Genomic DNA, 18748 nt, shown 5'->3' on the forward strand with positions numbered 1-18748 from the left:
AATGTTTATAAAATAATCTAAATGCCAAATTGAGCAAGAAATGCATTAACAAGATAGTTACAGAAATAATTTAAGATTTTTTGATTACGAGTAACTATGTATAAGAGAGAATATAAAAGCTGCGTAGGAAATGTATACGGCTTCAGCGCGCCTTCAGCTGTAAAGAGTAAAAGATTGTGGATCAGGGCAACTATCAAAGTTACAAAGCCCTTTCTCCCTTTAGAAAGAGAAAAATCAATAAGTTAAGAACTAGACCAAGCTACTGTCAAACTTGTAATACTGAGTATCCTAATTCGGATCTAAAAAAATGAATCGATTGTTAATTAGAGCACGCTGCCATCAAAGTGACAGTGCGTAGAAAATATTTGAAAACACTTATGGAAAATATAAAACATCTGCCATGAAAGAAAATTAAACAAAAAATGGAAATGTAAAATAAGCATTTCCTAGATTCTATTTGAAAATCCAAAAATAGAAAGAAAGATAAACTTCAAATGAGGAACTGCTAGACTGAAAATTGTTCAAGAAGAAACCGCAGAACATAAAATTAAAATGATGTCTAGTATGAATTAAAGTAAATGAATAACAATTTCTCACAAAATTAAGTGTTGAAAGTAATTGCAACTAAAATCATTATAAGTATTAGTTATCTCAAAGGAAACAACGAGAAAAACAACAAGAATTTAGTAAATTATAGCACAAATTGAGAAAGATAAAAAAAAGACTGAAATCAGAAGATATATAGAGAATTATATCTCAATTATAATTTTCGGTAAAAATGTGCGTCCAGGATTTCGCCCATAACGAAATGGCAGAATTCTCTTAACAAGGAAGAGGAAAGATACCAGACTACACTCTCTGTCTTGTTCTTTCCCCAATGAAGGAATGACTTTTAATATTGTTAATCATTTGTGAATGTTGGAAATAACATGGTCTCAATATTCTCTATAAAAACACACGTTTCTGGATATATAGAAAATGAGTTATGGGTCTTTCACTGTTTTTTAGACATTATTGTTCCAGTCGCAGCAACGGAATCCCAAAAGAGTTCTCCAGCCTTTCGCTTTCTGTCGTACTGTTATATTATTTATTAATGTCATTTATCCGCCCTTTACATATGACAGAGCTCTTGGGATTCCTTGAAAAGTCTCAGTGGTGGAAATGGCTGTTGTCTCAAATTAACTGTATAAACTAGTACTTCTAACAACAACTAACGTCCGCTTGAGAATTTCATCAACAAGTCTTCAGATGTCTCTCCGTTGTAATTCATTGTTTAAACTACTCCAATAAGTGATATTGTAATAAGTCAATCGTAAGAATCTTTTGTTTCGAATCACGTTTCTATTCAAATTATGAAAAGCGGCTATTTTTACTCTTACCTGAAATCATTATTTTTAAAACGTTTAAAAACATTTAATATAATGCATATCACCCTTCTTTAAATTTCATTGCTCTTCAAACTTCAAAATATTAGACAGAGATTTTGAATCATTTCAAAATAAATGCTTGTAACTTAAGTTTTGGACGTAAGGATATATATTCTGTTTATTAATTATTTTGATTCTTACCATCAAAAGAAGTCTTCTCAGTCAAATTATTTCTTTCGTCTTTTTCTTTATCGGATTCCTTCACTGGAATCGGATCAGTTTCTAAAAAAACAAAAATATTCTGCATCTTTTCATAAATTGTTATTTCAGTCTCAATTAAATATTTAATCTGACAGACTAATAAGACATAATATTATTATTTTATACATGATATTATTATTTTTGGTTTGGCTTTATGGCACAAAGATCAGATTTGGCCATTCTGCGCCAACAATTTCTTAGACATGGTTTTCGAGTTAAAATTTAAATTCTTAAAAAAAATATACAATTAAATCTGATGCAAACTTTAATATCTTTGAAAAAGGCAAAAATATTTGAATGAGGTTATGACCTAAAATGTCATTTAAGCTAAAAACAGTCGCGCCGAAATGAACTTGTCGTGAACTAAAGTCTTGGCATTCACACAGAATATGCTTAATCGTTAAAACACAACTGTCTTTATTACAAAGTAGTGCATCATCAGAGTGCAAAAGATGTTTTGGGGTTAAATAGGTGTGGCCTAATAGAAGTCTCGTGATAATGATATCGTTCTTTCCGATTAGAGTTTTACTTTTGAAACCTTTGACTGATAGCTGTATTTGAAATAGCTTATTCGTAGATAGCTTTTTCCACAAAGTTTATTTTGAATTACTTTTATTGCTTGTAATTCATCATATAATGGAACAATATTTTCTTTCATCAGGCTTGAGATTTTTACTGCTTGAAAGTTTTTTCCAATTCCCCAAATTCCAATATTCCCAGGAATCCAACAGAATTTAATTGCGAAATTAATTTTCAGGGAATTATATATGTGCAAGCTATTCAATCTTGTAATCATCTTTAAAATGAGCCGATTTTTATTTATTTATTTTAATGTGCTTAAAGGATAATTTTCTTATTATTCATTTTTAAATATATGAAAACGATTTTAATGTTATAATGATTTTAAAACTCATTTTGTGATTTGAATGATTTAAAAATTATTGCTGTGACCATCTCCGTTTATGTTATTACTCCTTTGAGCGACATTGAATTTTTTACATTGTTTGGGTTACATTGTTATTATATTTTAGCAAAAACTTCAATTGAACATGAAGAAAACATTGCTTAAAATAAAAATAAAAAAAGTATTATTTATTAAACGATGAAGTGAAAATTGTTATTTAGATGTTTGTTATTCATCAAATTCTTTCAAGTGATTAATTATTCGTTGATTATAAATAACTAGAGAGAGATTGCAATTAAGTTGATGATAAATGATAATAATGATGATTTTTTTTGATGATGCAATATAACAAAATAATGGCGTAAAAAACACTCTAATGATATGGCAAATTAACTTTGATAATGTAAATTTTTTCAGTAGTCAATATATATTGCAAATACCTAATAATATAAAAATATTATATTTTATTGTTAAACACATTGATATCATTTATTTTTCTTTACCTTCCGAACAAGGGTACAAATCCGGTATGACAAAAGTCCTCATTCTTTTAGGTTCATCATAAGGCAGCGTATCCGTCTCTTCTGAAAAATCATAAATCTCAGAAATATAAAATCACAAAATACCGTTTTATTCTAATTTAAAAATTCTTTAAAGGTATAACAAATTTTTTAATGCAATCTTATAGTGTTCATCTGATGAACACATTCAATTATCATTCAACTTTTGTGCACTTAGAAGTGTAAATATTATTAAAAATGACAGAAAGATATATAAATTAACAAAACAAGAAGGTAAATCATTTCTGTATTAGTTTTAAGTCAATTCAATTACAAACATATGAGTTTTTAGCTAGAAGCACTAATATATTACGTTCAGCATCGAGCAGTGCAGTTTTTTTATCTGAAAAAAAAAAGACTTATATTTGCAATCTTTTTTTTATTCGAAAAATTATATCCATAAATCCTCCTTATTCAACAGACCATGAATTCTAAAATCATAAAATAATCTTAATCTAATATAAAATTTTTCTATGACATAACATAATTTTTAACGTAATCCTGTACTAGATATTTGACTTCGAAGTTAGCATTCAACGTCCCTGTGTAAGATAACATTTAGAAATTCACCTATTATCACAAATTGCATAGATGACGCTTATCAATTAATAGGTTAATGAAAAAGAAAGTAATATACGAATTCGTTTTCAGGCTAATCCAGGACAAATGGATGATTTTATTTTTTGAAAAATATTGAATAGCATCTTGAATCGAGACATATTCTGAGCTTTTTTTTAAAAATATTCCTTGTTTTTAATAAAACAGTTATGCAATACAATTTGAATAAGATGCATGTAAAGTCTTTGAACCATAAATGAAGTAATAAAAAAAAAAGCTTTTGAAATAGTGGGACTGAAAAGATTCATTTTCATAATAACGATGAATGCAATATGTGTTTTCAATCCCAAAAATATGTGACGATTATAGTAGAGTTGCATAAATAATCTTTTTTTACTTTCGAAAAATAAATATTTAATCAAAATGTTGAAATTGAGTAAAAACTAAGTCATAGAAATGCGAATATTATATAGCGACTAAAAAGTGCTAAATTATTGGCTTGCATTTCAAAAAAAAGTTTGGAAATATTTATTCAGTGCATGCGAATTCTACATAACACCATAGACAGAATAGCCTGGAACTGCTTGTATTGCAGAAGCATATGAACTTGAGTGAGGTGAAAAAAATTTTTAGATTTAGACGAAAGCGAGCTAGTTATTAAACTCCACTTGCCATTCGTTCAACGTTAGAAACTTAATCTTTCCATGATGACAACATACATTTGCCGATAGACCTAATTCCAATTTAAAACTCGAAGACCCACAATGAGAACATTCTTCACTCATATCTCTAATATCTAAATATTGATCCAATTTTTTCACGTTTTTTCGCCAATATTGCAGTTTTTTACGAACAGCTTTTCATTTGAAACTGGCAGATTCTTGCTCGATCTTCCTTCACAATTTTTTTTCTTCATCTGTTATCGCTGGATGTCCCATTAAGAAAAACAGTGCAAGGTCAACACGTATATTGCTTAGAGATTTAGACGTTTGCTAGCCGAGAGATGAAAAATTTCAGTTACTCGAAAAAGGTAAATAAATTCGCAAATTTATTCATTTGTGTTGTCACAAATGCTGTGTCTAAAAATAGAATTGATAAATATATTGTTTTACACTAATTTGCTGTTAATTTGACGTTAATTAAAGCTTTACTTTTTTCTATTTTGTCACCATTTCAACTTCAAATGCAATATAAATACTTACTACGGAGTAATAATAATTTTCCTTAAATTTTCGAAACAATACTGGCAAAATATACCTCAAATGTCATGTAACAGGTGACTCGCTATTTACCAACCACAAAGCGAAAAAAAACGCAATGTTTTCATAAATTTTTTTATATAATAGAGAGATAGACTATAAGACAAGATACCCCTTACAGCACGAGAATGCGCCATAATTGCTGAACAGAATATATTACCTTTCAATAAAAAAATAAGCAGATACAAATATATAAAAAAAATAAACAGAGAGGAGGAAATTAGTTTGATTCTGCGAGGAGATATGTCGATGAGTAACAGCTTCTGCTAAATAGAAAGTCAATTGCTAAATAGAAAATTAAGCCACAAGATATATTGACATTAATGAAAAGGAAATGATTGGCTGTGTGTGATTCAGTGTTGTGTCAAAAACACTGAGTGAAAAGATAATATTATTACAACATAGAGATTAGCATTCATTACAGTGGTTCATTTACTTTCCTCGCTTCAACGGGCTACCATTCAAACATTTATATGAAATTTTAAGCGGAGAAATGATTAGATCACCATCACTCTTTGAGAAGTTTGGCAAAGAACTATCTAGATAAAAGAACTCGTTATAAAATTCGAAAAAAATGAACTAAATAAAATCTGTCTTCGTGAAAATTAAAGTAACTTCTGAATATCGTCAGAACAATTCAGATGCGACAATGCATTCCAAATCAGACTAGAGGAGATCCTAGACCATTCAGCCATTCCAGATGATTGACGTATACAAACTGAAACTTATGGTTGTTTCATTTCCAAAACAAGGTCTCCAAACGAACCTCAAATTGATTGTATGCTACATTCTGACGACATACATTCCTGCCTAATTAAGCGTTAGAAGATATCGCTCTGTAAAATAAATATGTTTTAAAGCTAAATTATTATTATTATTGATATTAGCCAGTTGATATTAGCCAAACAATATTAAAAGAACCATCGATCCTGTGATTGAGAGAAATGCGTTCTGCTGTCACAAAAATAACAAGTTGTTGACTGAAATAATGGATGCGAAGGCTAGATTATTGGAGGGTACTAACAGTAAGAACCCAAAATCCAAATTCCTTAAGAACTTTTAAGATTCTTTTGAAAATTTTTTACTCCCCAGAACTACACTGAGCCAATAGACTGGCTTCAATTGGAACGAAAAGTTCTGAAAACAAATTATTAAGGACTGAGTTCTGGAAAATAAAACTCCTTTGAGTTTTATTTTTAAAATTTTCCATGCAATATCCTAGCTGTTTAAAGATGCTTCAAACAAGTCAGAGTCTAAGCAAAAGGTGTCCAGATATGTATGCATACGTACATCAAATCAGTTTTACTCTCAAAAGGCACAATGGCAAAATTGATTTGAATGTTAGATTCTATTAAATTATCAATAATTGATGAAATATATTTAGCTCATCAAAATTGACAATACGGTAAACTAATATTTGGGTGAAACTTGAATTGTAGTCACTTTTTTGTAGAAAGTTTCATGTCATTTTATATAAGATATGTGATATCGACAAAGAACAGTAAAATGCGCACTTATCAACATAGAATGTATAAAATCCCTAGATAACTCTTTGTATTTTAAAATATCACAATGTATTCTTTTGTCGAATGCAAAAATCTCACTCCCTTTTAGACTTTGGTTCTAACTCAATATGTAGCTTACACTTTATATATATATATTTTCTGTCATTAGTCGAATAAAATAAAGTACTTGGATAGTATTAGAAACCAGAAAGATTGTACAATTTTAGAGTAACTGAAATTTTGCTATTTCTTTTCGTTATTTTTTCCAAATTTAGACCTTTTGCGAAAATTTTCTGACCTAGGATATAATTTTCTTCAATGTTTTTTCCCCACTGATTGCCATGCAGAAAACACAACTGACCTATTCGATACTCGAAAAATCGATTTTTTTTAACGTTCCGTCTTAATGTGCACGCAACCTACCGATTACTAATATATTTACCTTTGAACCACAATTCAGGAGCGGAAATAAATCGCTTTCGCTTTTGTGGTTGTGTCTTTAAATCCATAGCAGATTCTGGAATGAAAAACATACATTTATAAGTTTTTCCTTAAAAGTTAAATATTTCATACATTTTTTCAAATAGATTTTTGAGATTGAATTAAATAATAGATCAATCATAGTGCAGCCAAATTTTCTCAACTCTTCAATTAAAATTTGTAAAATTGAGGGATCTAACTTGACCTTATGTCCCTTAAAGTGGTACCAATCTCATTAAATCTTCTAAAATTCAAGAATAATAATGATAATTAATGAATAAAGCTCTAAATCATAAATAGAAAAAATCATGCAATTTTCTGAATGCTTATTTCGTATATAGAAATTTGATTTCGCTTTTCTCTCGCTTATTTAATGTTATGATCATGAAAATTTTCATTTTCAACACTTACGAAATAGGTGCCAAATCATCTTGATGGGACTCTTGTCTTAAACTTTGGTTATATCAAATATTAACCACCTTCGATGACTAATTGGTTCGCTGGGTTTATTGATTTCTCAAAATCCCAAATGAATCTTTTGTACGTAACATAGTTATAAAGAGTTTATCAACAAAATATTTTCAAATTTTAACAGTCGTAACAAATTATTTTTGAAGGCTTTACTATTTATTATGCTACATGCCTCCCTAATTTTTTGCCATTTTGCCCAAAAGTTCAATTTTAAAAGGAAAATGGCTAAACTTCAACTAATCGTGACATGTTTGTTGAATTGAAATATGTTTGCAAATAAATGAATAGATAGAAAAAGAATAATTGAACTTTGAATTTTTGGATATGTACTACACAATATATTTCATAATATACGTAATTTATCAGAGGATTATTTTTCATCTGATTCAATAAAAAAAAATTTCAGCATACTACAATAAGAAAGCAAAACAGCTAACTTTAAGAGCGATAATAGAAAAATGTTTATAAATGCACTGACTTTACAAAAAAAATCATCTTTACTTAGTTATGAAATTAAATGCTAGCAATTATTTTATCATAATTAAAAATTTTTATTAAAAGCAGATTTTAATCAAAAACTTATTTGGTATGGGGAAATAAGCCTAATATATTTTGACTATCAACAATAGAAGATTAAATCAAGATAAAATAATAATAGTGACAATGAAGAAGATTTGGGTTCCATTTACAATAATCAAAATATTACAAACATCTTAAAATATTAATTGAAAAGACACACACAAAAAAAATTAATTTGGTGTCAGTAAAAAAAAAAAAAAATTGATTTTAAGATGGTGTAAAATTTATACGATACTATTATTTATGGAAGTCATCATGGAAAAATGTCAAAATCCCGTATAATTTTTAATTAATTAAAATTTCAAAAAACGTAAATTTTACCCCTTAAAGCACATCTGTCAGGTTGGCAATTTTAGACTATAGAGCTCTGACACATACATAGAGATGGATACACACTCATGCATATTCCTTTATTATTAGTAGAGATTTGGGACATAAAATAAGTAGCTTATGTTCAACAATGATAACGTGGTTTATGGAATTAATTTTAAAAGAAAGTAATGTTTCGTTGCAGTTAGGGAACATATGCTTACACTTAGTATCATCAATTAAATGTTTTAAAAAATACAATCAATCCTTACTATTTTTAAAAGTAAGTAGTAAAATATGTCATTATATCTTCAAAAAGGAAACTTGGTGCCAATAACTTACTTTAATGATTTATTTAAACAGCTAATGGATAAGGTTAGGTGAATTTTTTGTTGTCAAAATTGTCTAAATGTTAGATATCTTAGTCTTTTTATATTAGTTTTCATATGATTAAATAACTGAATTATAATAATGGTGCTTGAGCTACGGATAAAGACTTTTTGAAGTGATTACTGAAGATCTCTAAGTACATGAAAATTTTTTTACTACTTATTAATTTATTTTTCATCTTTACGAAAAGTAAGTATACAACTAATGCTTCATGAAAAGGATAACGAAATTAGATTAATGATTTTTTGCCTTTGAAAAGTTGTAAACTACAATAACTTACCTTTAAAATTGAGAAAAAGTTAAGGAGAATTAATTCAACTGCTTTTTATTTTTGAAATGCAATTGTTCTAAAATACTTATTTCCTTATATCTTAGCAGTCAAATATCTTTAAAGTATAACATCTGAATCTTAGAAATCGATAGCTCAATAGAGAATGACATTTCAGAGTATATACAAACGATTCATTAAATAATTTGTGAGTTTAGAAATTATAGGTTAAAATATTTCATCTTCTGCCAGAAACTCTGCTATATTTTTACAATAACGTAACTCGATAACTTATTTCTATCATATTTGAAAACTTTCTGGAATTAAATAACTGAAATAAATATTATATTATCTTATTTTTAGTTCTTCAAATAAAGATATTTTATTTTATATGTCATGATAAAAAAATTTAACATAAAATTTACTCTGAAAAAAAAAGAGTAATTGTAATACTGATTTTCCTTTAGATTATTGTATTTGTTTAGAATAAATTTAAAGAATTTCCAAATGTTCGAAAATGTAAATTATTCTTCTTACAAAAAATTGCAAATATATATATAAATATATAGAAAAAAGCTAAAACTTTAAATATTGTAAATAGAAATAACAGCTAGCTTTAATAAGTAGCCATAGAGAGAATCAAGATAAATGTACTTACCGATACCAAGTGCAACGAGAGAAATATAAGACTCTTCAAAAATAGTAAATAAGTAAGAATTCTTAGAAAGTAACTTTTAAATCCCAAGTAAATTTTCTGGAGAACCTTCAATAATTCATCCTCCGAATAATTCGTGCGAATTGTCTCTTTTCATGGCATAGTTCACGCAATAATGATAGAACAGATAATGCAGTATAAATGTTCTTCAGAATGGAAAATTGTCATTATCTAAAGATAACAACAATGCCCATGAGCAGAAAAAAAACATTAGTTTTTTTTCTCGTTTCGTGGCAATATTCATCAAAACGCAACTCTTAAAGACTTATTGTAGACAATATTTCATGGGGAAACCGATTACCCCACTGCAACTCTGATGGGGGAGGGACTTACAATATTGATAAAAGATCGAATCTCTAGGGGTGGAGCTAGCAATATTGATAACATCCACCATAGTAAAGCTTATGTTTTTTCACCCTAGGACAGCTTAAAATGAAGGGTGTCCACTACACGATGAGAAGTAGGGCAACACGTGAGCGTAGCCATCCATACAAAAACAAGAGGACGTTGACCTCATAAGGGATAAAAAGTCCCTCCCTCTCGTGTGGAAAGATATCCAATTCTCAGAATATTATCTTATATTGATTAGATATTTCAAATGGAACCAACTAAATTTAAAGGGCAACAGACAGAATATCCATTGCAGTGTTGATGGATCACCAGCAGAATTGGGAAATAAAGCCATTATGAACAGCACTGCGTACGTAACACATGATATTAAAAACATGTGTCACGCAAAGAGCTGCTTCCATTTTCAGAATAACAATATTAAACAAAATAAAAAGCAATGCAATGTAGACAATCTTTGTAAATAAAAGAATATGATTTTTGTTGTTGTTGTTGTTCCCGACAGAAATTTAAACTACTGAATGGATTTTCTTCAAATCTTCTTTTGCAAATAATATGAATCATAAGGAACCTTTCTAAAAATCTAATTAAGTAGTTAATTTTATTAATTAAAAATAATGGTTCATATGCGCATGCTCAGTATTGCAACAGCAAGTTTCTTTGCAATGGCCAAAATTTGTTTTGCAACTGGAATTTAAAATAACTAAAACACAGGAAAAGGACAAGTGATAAGAATAATAATAGTTAAGATTTACTATATTTTATTGATTCTGAAAGAAAAGTTTTTTCCGCCTTAAAAATTATTTTGATATTTTTTGTTGCTGTTATTGTTGTTTGAAAATTGATTCTAGACTACTTTCTTTTATCGGTTGATGGAAATTGAAATTAACTGCTGATAATAGTCACGTTCATATTCCATATTATAAATATGCATTTAAGTTGCAACTCACAATATTTAACTAAATTTGCTTAACTCTTTTAAATTATTGATAATTTAAGTAAAAAATTAACTTCCACTGTTTTTAAGGATCATTTAGAATAATCTGTAAATTTTCAAGAAACTAAGATATTCAAACACATTATCATTACATATTTTCCCATTTTGAATAAAAATAAAATTGCAAAAGGGAGAAAGATTTACTTATTATAATAGTTTGTATAATATAATATGAATAATCTTTTGCAATAAAAATGTTGCTTAGAATGATCTTTTGTGAATTCATTGGAATTCCTTCATGAGATAGAATTAAATAGATTCTATTTTCTCTTGCTTTCTCCTCATGTTTTTGTTGTTTCTTATGGCACTTGCCATGGAAAAGCCCGCTGTTCGAAGACAGCCGATTTAAGCTTGAGGGGGAGTGCCTCTTGTTTCTAAAGTAGCGCCATCTAGGGCAAAGAGAACGACTTTAACTACACACACGTCACAACCCTGTTTACCGGGCGGACTTCATTCACTCATCCACAGATCGTAATTTAGACCTAACTCAGAGAATGATCACCCCTGATCCAGTACTCCCAGCGGTATTACTCTCGACATGGAGGACTTTGTGATGACGACAGATTTTACGCGCGTCAGCCACCAAGCACGCGGGGAATCTTTGGCCGGCGGGGTTCGAACTCGCAATCTAAGGGACACGAATCCAACGCTCTACCAACCGGGCCCGGTCTCTCTATGTGACAGCATTAAATAGATTCTCTTCTTTAAAATTTTTCTTGCAGACGTCGCATATTTAAAATTTTGCTTTTAAATATTGAAGTATAAGCAAAGTTTTAATGAAACATTTAGACAATTAATAAAAACCATTAATTTTTCATCAACGAAAAAAAACATGAAAATGTTATCCCGAGAAAACGCTGAGTGCATCAATTAATATTGTAAAAATGACGATTCAGAAAAATAGCACCAACTATCCAATATTATCTTCTGAATAAAAAAATTAAATATAAACACATTGTGTCATGTCCTGCAACAATACAAACGTTTCGTTGAAATCCTATATCTATTATATCTATAATCCTATCTATTTATATCCTATGCTATAAATAGATATTGATGTTTTCTAGCCGAATATAACTTTAGATATGAAGAAAATATGAAATATAAATTTCCTCGTTCTAATGAAATTGTCAGATATGCGATTTTTTCTGTCTAAAATTAAAAGTACCTTTTAAGCGTATCAAAGAAATTAATACTTATTTTTTCGAAATGCATAGAAGCATATAAATCAATATTCATTGACCTTATCTTGCTAAGGTTTAAAGGCGTCAGTTGTACTTTGAGCCTTTCACAAAAAGTCCAATAAAAATTTATTGTTGGAAAAATAACTGGAAAAAATGATCATCTGAAAATTTCTTTCCAAACTGTCTTTTGAAGTATGGAAGAAGGTGAGTATTATTTTCAATAATTTTCTTTACTTAATTTCGTTTAAAATCGTTACTTATTCATTTTGGTAACTTTATAGAAAAGCTCCATACCTGCATAGAAGCTTACTCACTGAAAAAATCTCAGCTAGCTTATAGCTTATTTCCATTTTCAATTAGGAAATAGCATTTGCAAATGCACACTTCTAAAACTGCATGTCAAACTATTTAAACTGATTTTTATTCAAAATAGAATTGGCTCTTTTATTCAGTTTTGAATTAAAGGTCAAACCGAAAACTGAAATCGGACAATTGGAAATTTAACGTATAAAATGCTGCTTTGGCATTACAACAAATTTTGTTTTACAGTTTACATGCGTCACTAAAAGAGTGTTACCTATGGCTAATTAATTAAAAATTAATAAAATTTTTAATAACAAAATTTTATATTTTGTTTAGAGAATTTTTATTGCCACAAGAACAATTTTGGACTGAGCTGCTCCATGTACATGGAGCTGCTCAGTCCAGGTCTATGAGTGCAGTATATGGTTAAAAGTATATCAAGTGATATCTAAAAGAAAATTTAAAGGTTAAGCATATCTGCTAAGACAGGTAAAATTTTATTAAAAATGGGTAAATTGGCAGTTTTTTTAAAAAAGTAAAGGATCAAGAAATAAAGCGACCAGAAAAAGAAGCCAATTTTAAGAAAATTAAAAAAAAATATTCAGATGGCATATTTTACCCATTAAATATCTTAATATTAGATATGAGGGACGAAACAAGTTCTTACGATGTGGAAATTCAGTCATTCGATCAGAATACGGTTAACTATAAACTCATGATACGTGGTACATATGGGTGTCCTCTCTCCAAAGATAAAATGCTGGGGAGTTACACATGATTGTCCTATACGGTGCTGAGTCAATTTAACATTAATATATTTTTTATATTTGAAAAAAAAAGGAAGGATAATAAAAATGTGTACTTAAATTCAATAGAAACTAGAAACAATAGTTGAAATGGAAAACCACCAAGAGGATTCACCTCTTGATTTTTGCATATATTTACTAGCTACATGGGTGACAATGACTTATGGCTAAGAATAATTTTTCACACAGATTTTGTAAATAGTCATCATAAAATTTCCAAAATTATTTTTTCCGCATACTCATTGTCGTCGGTTTTCTAAACCTCTTTGTTGCCATATCTTCCTTTAATGACAATATTATCACTTTTAGTTGCCTCAAAATTTTATATTTGTGTGCTTTTTAGCATTCTCTTAAATAATACTCTCGTTAATCATTTTTGTAACCTTTTTTTTATCCCTCCTTTATTTGTATTTCATGACTGAAAATCATGCACCGTTTCAATATTTAGTCATAAAAGTTTACGCAATTTCATTAAAACATTTGTTTATTGATTTTATAAGCAATAACTGAGAATATAATAAATGACATATGCTCAAATATTGTTCTCTCTTATTATTGTTGCATATCAATTATTCTTCTTCTGATTAAATGTGCAATAATTGTTTGTTTTATATGTTGGTAAAAAAGAATCGTTAACATTCATCTGCTTCTTTCTCACCCTCCATGAGCAGTTGCGTGACTTAACGTAAATAACTTTCTTGATATTCCATGATATCGGTTGACCAAATTAGCTCGATTTAAAGCAAATTAATGTTTTTCCTGAATTGAGAAAAGTGCATGTGATGCATATATTCTTTGGCCTCTTTCGATTTATTTGGCATTTATTCTTCTTTCACGCCTCTGTTAAAAAGAAACATAACTTTAATCCTCAAACTTTTTATGAATGCTGATTAATTTAATTGACTTCCCATATGCAATGATCCGAGAATATTATACATCCCAAGCCAAATAATTAATAAAAATGATAAAAGAAGGATTTTGAAAAATCAAGCAAATTCCACAAACTTTTTTCCGGATAAAGAATAATCCGAAGTTAAATGTTACTGGAAGTCGAATTCACGCAATTCTATTATATTTCCATTGGATGTGTAGTATGAAAATACATTTTAGAAAATTTCTGGATAGAATATATTACCATCATATCTTTAATTATACGATATCAAAATTATTTTTATCTATTTAGAAAAATTATTTTCATTTAGATTTATCCCCAGTTTAGATTTAACCGTATGTCTGGCTTATTATAGTCATGATTATAGTCTTCCGGCATTAAATTTCACAATCCAATCCAATCCCAATTTAAATATACTGAAAATTCCAGACATGCTTATTTCTTCCAGTTTCGGCAAACATCCTTCGCCTTCCGATAAATATTTTCCAATTCCATCTAATCGATAATATAGCATCATAAAAAAGTAAATGTAATAGTAATTTTCTTCAAAAAATAATATTCTTAGTATGTGAATATTCTTAAGAATTATATTCTTAGAATAATTTTCTTAATTCTTAATATTCTTATACTTAATACTTAATATTCTTAATATTAATAATATTCTTAAGAATAATATTCTTAGTAGCTGGCTACCCGATTATCTGTGCCTTTAATGGCAATATGATGTGTAGTCTTGACTACATTAGGAAAGTTCATATGCGCACAATAAGGAGAAAAGGTGTAAGGCTAATAAAATAATAATTTAATGGCAATCACAAATTGATGTTAGAAACAATGAACAAGTTATTCATAAGAGATTTAACTGAAATCAAATAGTACTAATATTTCTAGCGAACCATCTATTCATCAAAGGCAGCTAAACATTTTTTTTTTAAATTGGTAAATGAATTTAAAAAAAAAGAAAAGAAATTTCTGAATTAAAATGAGGGCACTGCAGCTGTATAATGATCGCTCCTGCTAATGGTAACAAATGAAATTTCATTCCTTGTTCATTCCTTGAAGAATGATGGCTATGGTAAAATAAATAATCACACAGTCTGCCTACTTCTTAAAATAATGCTTTCCTTGTATTGTCTGCACAGTTCCGATCCCTGTGATTTCTTTTAATTTGGTGTGTAAATACTTTCTTTTCATTCTACATCAGACAATAATTTGAATGTGAGATGAATAGAATATTTAGCATTTCTATTAGCTCATGACCTTTTTTTTTCTTCGATGCCACATCAGATTGCTGCATAAAAATTTCAAAACTATGTTGATAAATTTGATTTTACTATATCATAAGATACCAGAAAAATCAGGATATAATTCATATGAATGTTTGAAAGCAGAATCTGCGAAAAAAGTTCATAGTAACAAATACTTTTTTTTATTTACACCCATGTCAGACTCCTTCAAATTTTCCTACTATCCATTTGCATTTCTAATAAGTCACGTTTGATTTCTATAAAATATTTTGTCTGTTACTTATATAGTTAGAACAATAAATATATTTCAACAAAATAACAATAATTTACGTGCAATAAAATTTTAATTAAAATGTGTGAATACAGAATATTAAATATTAATATACGTGTTAATACAGAATATATGCTTAAATGTAAAACAATAGAGATATTTAGTATTATAATTCAAATGCTCTATTAATTATTTTTATACTTTCCCTTAACTTCATATAAAAATAAATTCTTCCAGGTATATGTATTATCAAAATATATGATGTATTTCCCTAAAATTTTTATCTTCACTTTAATTCCATTTTAACAATATAGTTGTTTCAAATAAAATTTAAATTTAATTATATTTCATTACAAAGAAATGAGTTTTAAGTTATTTTTTAATTTTAAGACAGATCTCTCGAAAAAGTTGCATTAATCATTTTGAATATATCTTCTTTCTTACCTTCTTTTATGCAAAACTTCTCCAGATAATCACGCAGAATCGTCTGAACTTTCTGTTCATCACCTTCATTTTCTGTAAGATTTTCTACATTATTATAATTTAGTTTTAAACATAAAATAAGAAAATGAGAATTAAATATATTAAACTATAGAAAATTCGAATTTGAGGCATTTTAATGTTTAGAATTTTTTTATGCAAAAAAATTTATATTTATTGTGTGTTTATCCTCTAAACTCTCATTTGGATGTATTTGGATTTCTAGCACATCGCACAAGTTTTCTGAAAATTATTCTTATTTTATTTTAATTCTCAAATTTTGAAAAAATTTTTGACCGAAAAGAATGAAAATTAAATACATTATACAATCGAATATTACAAAAATTTTAAATGCCTTTACTAGGTTTGCCTAGGTTTAGCATGGTATCCGCATTTTCTAAAAAATTTCAATCGATACTTTAATTCTTGCAACTTTAGCAAAAAAAAGTTACAATTAATACAAATGAAAATTAGATAATTTTATTGCAGGACATTTTATAATTTTAGATTTAGGATGCTTCTGAATTTTAGAACTATTCTCTAAATAAAGGTTTGTACTTATTTTTTTACTTACCTTCACCTATAATCTTTTCTACATTCTCACTTGGATGGTTCTGCAAATTCAGCACATTTTGCCCAATTGCTAAAAAATATTTTATTTTATTTTGATGTTCAGAATTTTGACACAAAAAATCCTAATTTATACATTTACTACAAATTCTTGGATTTAAGAAATGCTTTTGTTTAGTATTACGCTTTAAATGAAAGTTTCTATTTACTTTCCCATACCTTCATGTATGATATTTTTCTCTTGGCCATCACTAGGATGCGTAACCAGGTTCGGGATATCTTCCGTATTCCCTAAAAAAAATTTTTTATCTTTAATTCTTGTCGGTTTAAGCAAAAAATGTTCAAACTAATGCAAATCATACAATTTTGCTATAAATTAACTTAAAAGTTTAGATTTATGCCACTGCTGATTTTTAAAAATATTCTTTAAATAAAAGGGTTTTTTTTGTACCTTCACCTACAACAAGATTTCCTACATTTTCCCTAAGTTGTGTCTGCAAGTTCCGCACACTATCCACATTTTCTGAAAAATAGTATGACTTTATTTCAATTCTCGAGTTTTAATAATAATAATTTCAACTTATAAAAATGAAAAATAAATATTTTTACTATAAATTCTTAGATTTAAGATGCTATTTTTACTACTATTTAACACTATTCTTTAAAAGAAAGTTTCTATTTACTCTTCTATACATTCTAGACATTCTTCTATATTCTAGCTAGAAAAAACAGCCTCATGAGAAAGAAAAAAAGAAGTACATTATACTACTGAATATTATAAAATTTTGATATAGGATATTGCTAAATTTTAGGGCTACTCCTGAAAAGAAAAAATTACTCTTTATTTATTTTTTCCTTATCTTTAGTCATGAAAAATTGCTCTATACTCTCGCTAGCATCTGTTTGCTGTTCCAGAATATTCCCCGCATTTTCTGAAAAAATATTCTGTTTTTACAACTTTCAATTTTCAAAGAAAAAAAAAGAGTGAGATAGAATTTAGATCAATTTAAATATAATTAAAGAATAATATTTATTTATTTCCTTACTTTCATCTAAGACAAATTCCTCTAGATTTTCATTAGGCAAATTTAGATCATCGTTACCATTTTCTGAAAAAAAAAATCACGTTTTACTTACATCTTTATTATTTTTACATAAATAAAAGTTCAAATTAAAAGAAATGAAAATATAAATTTCTAATTGTTTCTAATATTATGAAAAGTTTGTATATACAGTGCTGTTTACTTCAGAGAAATACGTATTAAATACTGATAACAAATAAATAATAAATACATAAATGCTGCTTAAAGTATTTATTTTCCTTACCTTTATCTAAAAGAACGTTTTCCAGATCCTGACCAGTATTCGTTAGGGATTCCATCATTTCTTTACCAAAGATGATATTTTCAAAATATTTGTCTTGAAATAACATGAAAATAACAAGAAAATATTTCAGATTAAATTAATTTTGATTTTCAGGAATTATTTTTATAAACAATTTTTGTCTTGACGTGTCTCTTTCTTTCTTACCTCTATTTTCATTAACTTCTATCAGATTGGCATCAGTATTCATTAAGAATTGTATATTTCCTTCGGCATTTAAATCGGTTTCTACAAAAAATCCTTTTTTTAACTTCATTAGTTTTGTCGTAGCCACAAAGAAAATTAAATGTAATAAAATAATAAATTCCTTCCAAGATATTTTTTTAGAAATTTGGATGAAAATTTTCATTAAAAAGTGAAAACTTTTAAAGTAAAGAAAGGAATTTAAAATCTTTGAGGTAAGGGAATTAATTTTTATCTTTAAATATACACTCATATCCAGAAATTTTGGATAGTTCAGAGTCACTCGGAAATCGAACTCCAAAATACATATATCATCCGTAAAATGATTACACACATCTTCAAAAATCATATGCAAATTGCAGGAAGCCACCAGGTGATACGTCACAATGACGAAAGTGTAAGAGAGTGATGTATAAGGAATACAAGTAAAGAAGTAAAATTGTTATAAACGCATTATA

The 18748-nt window shown here is 28.0% G+C and overlaps 1 protein-coding gene across 7 annotated transcripts in view; it reads right to left on the bottom strand.

Moving 5' to 3' along the window:
• LOC129969712 (kinesin-related protein 4-like) overlaps window positions 1-18748 on the bottom strand; it is a 67901-nt gene that overhangs the window by 30318 nt on the left and 18835 nt on the right. For 6 of the 7 annotated variants that reach the window (XR_008784554.1, XR_008784553.1, XM_056084412.1 and 3 more), the window contains 10 exons: window positions 18255-18335; window positions 18051-18143; window positions 17771-17833; window positions 17176-17247; window positions 16944-17015; window positions 16729-16797; window positions 16119-16190; window positions 6857-6931; window positions 3036-3116; window positions 1569-1649 (listed from right to left, as the gene is read on the bottom strand). Coding sequence is in view for 5 of the 7 variants with exons in the window: in XM_056084412.1 (XP_055940387.1) it covers window positions 1569-1649; window positions 3036-3116; window positions 6857-6931; window positions 16119-16190; window positions 16729-16797; window positions 16944-17015; window positions 17176-17247; window positions 17771-17833; window positions 18051-18143; window positions 18255-18335 (759 nt within the window). In the remaining 2 variants the exon portion in view is untranslated. The remainder of the gene's footprint in view (window positions 1-1568; window positions 1650-3035; window positions 3117-6856; window positions 6932-16118; window positions 16191-16728; window positions 16798-16943; window positions 17016-17175; window positions 17248-17770; window positions 17834-18050; window positions 18144-18254; window positions 18336-18748) is intronic. The other variant, XM_056084409.1, reaches the window with a different exon arrangement.

Source organism: Argiope bruennichi, chromosome 5 (genome assembly GCF_947563725.1).
Source record: "Argiope bruennichi chromosome 5, qqArgBrue1.1, whole genome shotgun sequence".
NCBI lineage: Eukaryota > Metazoa > Arthropoda > Arachnida > Araneae > Araneidae > Argiope > Argiope bruennichi.